Source organism: Calidris pugnax, unplaced genomic scaffold, assembly GCF_001431845.1.
Source record: "Calidris pugnax isolate Ruff unplaced genomic scaffold, ASM143184v1 scaffold21, whole genome shotgun sequence".
Classification (NCBI taxonomy): domain Eukaryota; kingdom Metazoa; phylum Chordata; class Aves; order Charadriiformes; family Scolopacidae; genus Calidris; species Calidris pugnax.
The window spans coordinates 5,280,473-5,286,472 of NW_015090770.1; the positions used below are offsets into that span (position 1 = coordinate 5,280,473).

The 6,000-nt window shown below is 46.2% G+C and overlaps 1 protein-coding gene across 5 annotated transcripts in view; it reads right to left on the reverse strand.

Moving 5' to 3' along the window:
- Window positions 1-709: 709 nt before the first annotated feature.
- EPB41L5 (erythrocyte membrane protein band 4.1 like 5) overlaps window positions 710-6,000 on the reverse strand; it is a 72,773-nt gene continuing 67,482 nt past the window's right edge. For all 5 annotated transcript variants that reach the window (XM_014939733.1, XM_014939723.1, XM_014939757.1 and 2 more), the window contains one exon: window positions 710-1,807. In XM_014939733.1, coding sequence (XP_014795219.1) covers window positions 1,750-1,807 — 58 coding nt within the window. In that variant the 3' untranslated portion in view covers window positions 710-1,749. The remainder of the gene's footprint in view (window positions 1,808-6,000) is intronic.

Genomic DNA, 6,000 nt, shown 5'->3' on the forward strand with positions numbered 1-6,000 from the left:
TCCTGGATGCTCTCCGTCAGCATCTCACAAAGAGGAGCACCAGAGCAGCAGTAAGAACGCCCAGGTCCGACAGAAGCCGCCCAGAGCCAGGCACCAGCTGCCCTGCACGACCCCCCGTGCTTTGGTCCAAATCTCTGTCTACACCGAGGGCCGTGCAGGCAGCCGGGGGGCAGAAACGCAGTGGTGCATACAGGTTTCAGAACCAACTTTTCACATTTAAAATCATTTCCAAGAACCACATGTACATAAATATTTATAAACAGCAGCACTGTACAGAAAGCATCCTCCAGCCCCAGTCGTATGTACAAACCTCTCCCTAAGAAAGAATGATCCCAGCTGTTTCATCTGTGCTTTCCCGCTAGGAGATGTGGAATTCATCATCAGCTTCTGTATCTATCCTCCCTCTGACTGCACTCTGACCTTTTTTGCAGGCTGTATCCCGGGATCCATGTCCTCACCTCTGCGTGGCCACCTGAGGATCCTGCTGCCCAGGACTCAAATGATCTCTGCCATATCCTGAACTTCACCTGAGCACCAAAAGGCCTTCACCAGCTCTGTGGAGCGTGCTCTTCCAAGTGCTCCCACCTTCCTTCTACAAAGAACTGAACTGCTTACAGGAACTTTTCATCTTTTTTTTCCTGTTTTCCCCTTATTCTTTCTATTTTGTTCCACATGCAGCTATTAGATGACACTTGGAACAGGATTTGAGATGTTTTCCCCTTACTCTTTCTATTCTTTGTTCCACATACAACTATTAGATGACACTTGGAACAGGATTTGAGGTGGTGTTAAGCACTGATCTAGTTGTGCCCTCGTGCCGCTAATCTACCTGGTAAGTACTCCCAAAGCACAGCACCTGGAAACAACACCCAGAAACAGCAGGAATAGAAACAAGAAAAATATTTTTCTCCTTAGCCTTGTATGAGAACAAAACTAACCAACAAGCAGTTCCTGAAGCGAGCTGTACTTTACCTTCAGCATTGAAAACATACCTATCTCCAGCCTAAAACGTGTGTATTTGACTCATATAGGAAATGAAACAACCAGTGTCAAAATGTGGGACCTCTGCTGTGGTCTGCTAGTGAGAGAAGATGTTTGGCAGGTTAATTTTCCTTTCCCTGGTTGCAAGGAGCAGCTCAAATCCAGTCAACGTAGTTGGTGACTGAAGGACTAGATTTTCATTCTTCCCGGGTACTGTAACAAGAGGTGCAAGGAACATTACGGGGGTTAAGGCCAAAAAGGAGAGGGAGTAAATCACACAGAAGCAAGTGTCCTTGGCCGTATGAAAGTCATCGCTACTGTGAGCCACCGGGCATGGAGTGACCACAAGGTGGCCCCACAAGTTCTCCTCATCTTTCCAGTATGACTAAGAGGCCAGGGACACCGAGCTGGCAGCTACACACCCACATCACAGTGAACGCTCTCCAGTGACACACAGGGTAAGACAGACTAAACCTAGTGTGAGAGGGACACAACCAGACTGTTCCTCACGGTCAGAACTAGCTCCAGTGTGGTACTTCACTTCTCCTGAGGCAGAAGATCAAACGTGCATGTGGTTTTATATCCCGGTTTCGACTGTAATTCCAGTTAGATTGCAATAAATGTAGAAGTCTCTTCCTGGATCCAGCTGGCTGTTTGACTCCTGTTCAGCAAGAGTTTGGTCCCAAGGAAGTCTCTCAGAAGGGTGCCTTAGGGATGTGTTAGAAGATTAGAGTTTTTACAAGGTGGGAAGTGCAGAAACTCCTTCTTCTAGAGTTCGGTGGTGAGTAAACATTTTGTTCTTATTGTAGCATCCTCAGTGACTGGGCTAAAAGGGGGGGAAAAAAAAAAAAGAGGTCCTGTAACTACACTCCTCCAAAAAGATCTGCCATGTAAAAAGGAAAAGGTGAGTGTTGTCCCCAAGACTGTTAATAGCTGTTCCCCTCATAATTCAGTGAGACCAACGGACAACCCCCAGAAGAGCAACCTGGATCAGCTTCACACAGTGCAGTAGTGCCATCGTTGCCATCCGCACCGTAAGAGGGTCACTGACAGACCTGGCCATGGCTGCCATCACTGCCTCGCCAGCGCGGCACAACGGAATAGAAGGGGAAAAGTTTCCACAGATTCTCTCCTCGGACTTCCTTACAGCTTGGAAAGACCTGGGGGACATTTCTCTCTCTCCCTCCCAAACCCTCTGGCAGGTGCCAGAAGTGATTTCTCAGATAATTAACCTGTACCATAATTTTAGTCCAGTACTAAGAGGTGTTAGTAGTTAAGGAAAGAACCTGAAGTTAAATGATAATTAAAAAGAATTAATCGATTTTATAGCACTTATAATGACAACATGTTTACCTCCAACTCCAGCTAAACGTGTACGCTTTGTTCCTTGATTTACTTGGATTAAAAAAGATGTTTTCTTACCCTTCAAACAATGTGACATAAAAACAGACACACACCAGCTGCTCTATTTATTTATAAGATTGCAAACGCTCAGAGACAAACTGTCATCTATAAGCACAGCAAACCAGGCACTGTGTCTAAATGACCACTGTCACTATTGAAGCAGCAGTGACCAGAGCTCCTACCTCCTTTCCCACCCCACACACGCTTCTGAAGGGGGAGCTGAGGAGACCTTACCTGGGAAGGACGTCGGGTGTCTGCTGGGACGGTGGCAACCCAGGTGACAACAGGAGGGTGTCCCCGCTGCCTTTCACTGCCTTCAGAGCTAAGGCTGCGTCACCTCCCAACGGCCCGTTGGGAATCGGTCCCGTCTGCATTGGGGAGAATCAAACAGGAAACTGAACTAAAAACCTGCCAGGACAAGATGAGCTCATTCTGCAGTATGGTTCACTTACAGCTGTAAAAACTGAGATTCATCGAGTTCCAGGGAGGGCTGCACTAAATGCAAGTTCTTAAATAAAACTTTACGGCATTTACCTGAATGTAACACAGCAAAAATGAAGTTTAAATATTAACAGGATATGTATGTTGTTTGATTTACTCCAGCTGAATCACTCTGCTGGTATGGGCTTCCAAATCATTACAAATTATTGTATTTTACTTTTTTACTTGAGCTTCTGTTTCTTAATCATGACAAAAACTTTCTTTTTTGTTGTTAAGGAATAATCAAATAACTCACTGGCACTATCCACCTCGGCATTATGGTGGGCTGGGAAGACACCTACAAGAAGCAAACAAACGCTCGTTAGAGAAGGCTGGAAGTAGCTGAGAACATTCTCAAAACACTGTTGCCTCCCAGACCAGTACTGCCTCCCCAAACCACCTGGGGTGTTTGTCCATCCCTTCCAAAAGGCAACTAAAAGTTTACTTTTCAAGTATTTATATACGTATACACACACATATATATGTCTGTGTGTATATATATACATTTATATTAATTTCTGAAGTAGTATACATTCCAAAAGCCCGAGAAGCAGGCTGGCCCTTGCAGGCACACTAAAATAAGGCTACAGGCTCTTGAGGCACAGATACAAGTTAATCATCAGGTTCCTCCACTTCTGTGACAGAGCTGTAGGTGTCACCCCTCAGCCAGTCCCCCGAAGGCAGGGGCACACACACACTGCTCCAGGTCCATCACCGCTTCGCTCTGCTGCAGCAGATCCAGCCCGTGAGGAGAGCTCCTGAGTGAAAACCACTCTATGTGTGAAGGAAGAAGTTTGGTTTTGAAATACATTTACCCGAGGTGTGGCTTCTGTAAAGTCAATTAGATTCTCTGTCAATGGTGTTAAGGAAACGTCCTGGTCATCTGGAGCGCTCTATGGAATAAATCAGTTTTGAATTGAATTCCCAGTAGTAACCAGATAGGTCTGATGAATATTCTAGTGGCTTCCCAAGTTATAGACCAGTGTCACAGAATAACAGAATGATATGGGGTTGGAAGGGACCTCTGGAGATCATCCAGTCCAACCCCCTGCCAAAGCAGGTCCACCCACAGCAGGTTGCACAGGAACATGTCCAGGCGGGTTTTGAATGTCTCCAGAGGAGACTTCACCACCTCTCTGGGCAGCCTGTTCCAGTGCTCTGCCACCCTCACAGGGAAGAAGTTCCTCCTCATCTTTAGATGGAACTTCTTATGTTCAAGCTTGTGCCTATTTCCTCTTGTCCTTAACGAACACCACTGTTTATCAGGTCTGTTTTCTCAAATCTTTCCATAAGGTCTTTTTTAATAGCCTTTTCATTTAACTTATCAGCATACTGTCATTGCAGTGTAAGCTGTGAAGCTGTCCCATTCTTCGATGTGAAGATGGGGTACTGTGCACCCAACAAGGTCAGCGAGGTCTGCGAGCTGAGTATCTGAACTCAGAAGATGAAACTGGTGGGGTCAACTACATAATACTGGTTTGGAGGGACAACAGCTAAAGGGCACGAGGCCTTAGTGATGCAGAATAACCCCTCAGCCTGCTGACGTAACAGCAGAGTCCAGTGTTGGGCTCCTCTTTTCTTCTGGAAAGAGACAAAGGCAAGTTGACCCCTGAATTACTATGTGTGTTTCATGAAGTCCAGTTAAAAATTACCTTAAGGTAACCAGAATAAAACAATTAAACATTTCAATTTAAACTCTTCTCTCTGTGGTTACTCTGACGGGAATTGCCTATGGCAGAATTCCATCCCTGCAGTCTCTTTCCTGGAGCATCAAATCACCAGCGTCAGGAAAACGATCAGAAAAATAAATCTCAGGCAAAGCAGCTGAAAGGACACTCAGAAATGGCCTCTGGTGAGATCTGTACAGTGTCCCTGTCTGCTCCAGAAAGCACTCTCTGGCATTCCCCAGCGGCTGGTATTCACTGAGTTATGAGAGGCACGCAGCACGGTCTGCTCTGCTTGCCTGGAGGCATCAGGAGCTCAGAAGGTGACACACAGAAACCTTCCAGGCTGGCAGGTGGTGATACCTTTGAAACAGCCGCCTCCTCGGCCGGAGCCAGATGAGCTGGAATCAGCAGGTCCTCGTGGGTAGAGGCAGCGCTGTCCTCAGTTAACGCGTTACTGAAAGGAGAAAACATTCATCAGCACCAGCACGGAACAGGGCTGCTCCCCCGACAGCTCAACCACTACCAGCAGCTTAATCATGACAAAAACTTTCTTTTTTGTTGTTAAGGAATAATCAAATAACTCACTGGCACTATCCACCTCGGCATTATGGTGGGCTGGGAAGACACCTACAAGAAGCAAACAAACGCTCGTTAGAGAAGGCTGGAAGTAGCTGAGAACATTCTCAAAACACTGTTGCCTCCCAGACCAGTACTGCCTCCCCAAACCACCTGGGGTGTTTGTCCATCCCTTCCAAAAGGCAACTAAAAGTTTACTTTTCAAGTATTTATATACGTATACACACACATATATATGTCTGTGTGTATATATATACATTTATATTAATTTCTGAAGTAGTATACATTCCAAAAGCCCGAGAAGCAGGCTGGCCCTTGCAGCACATTTACATATAATTTCTGAGGTAGTGAATATTCCCAAAAAGCCCGAGAAGCAGGCTGGCCCTTGCAGGCACACTAAAATAAGGCTACAGGCTCTTGGGGCACAGATACAAATTAATCTTCAGGTTCCTCCACTTCTGTGACAAAGCTGTAGGTGTCACCCCTCAGCCAGTCCCCCGAAGGCAGGGGCACACACACACTGCTCCAGGTCCATCACCGCTTCGCTCTGCTGCAGCAGATCCAGCCCGTGAGGAGAGCTCCTGAGTGAAAACCACTCTATGTGTGAAGGAAGAAGTTTGGTTTTGAAATACATTTACCCGAGGTGTGGCTTCTGTAAAGTCAATTAGATTCTCTGTCAATGGTGTTAAGGAAACGTCCTGGTCATCTGGAGCGCTCTATGGAATAAATCAGTTTTGAATTGAATTCCCAGTAGTAACCAGATAGGTCTGATGAATATTCTAGTGGCTTCCCAAGTTATAGACCAGTGTCACAGAATCACAGAATGATATGGGGTTGGAAGGGACCTCTGGAGATCATCCAGTCCAACCCCCTGCCAAAGCAGGTCCACCCA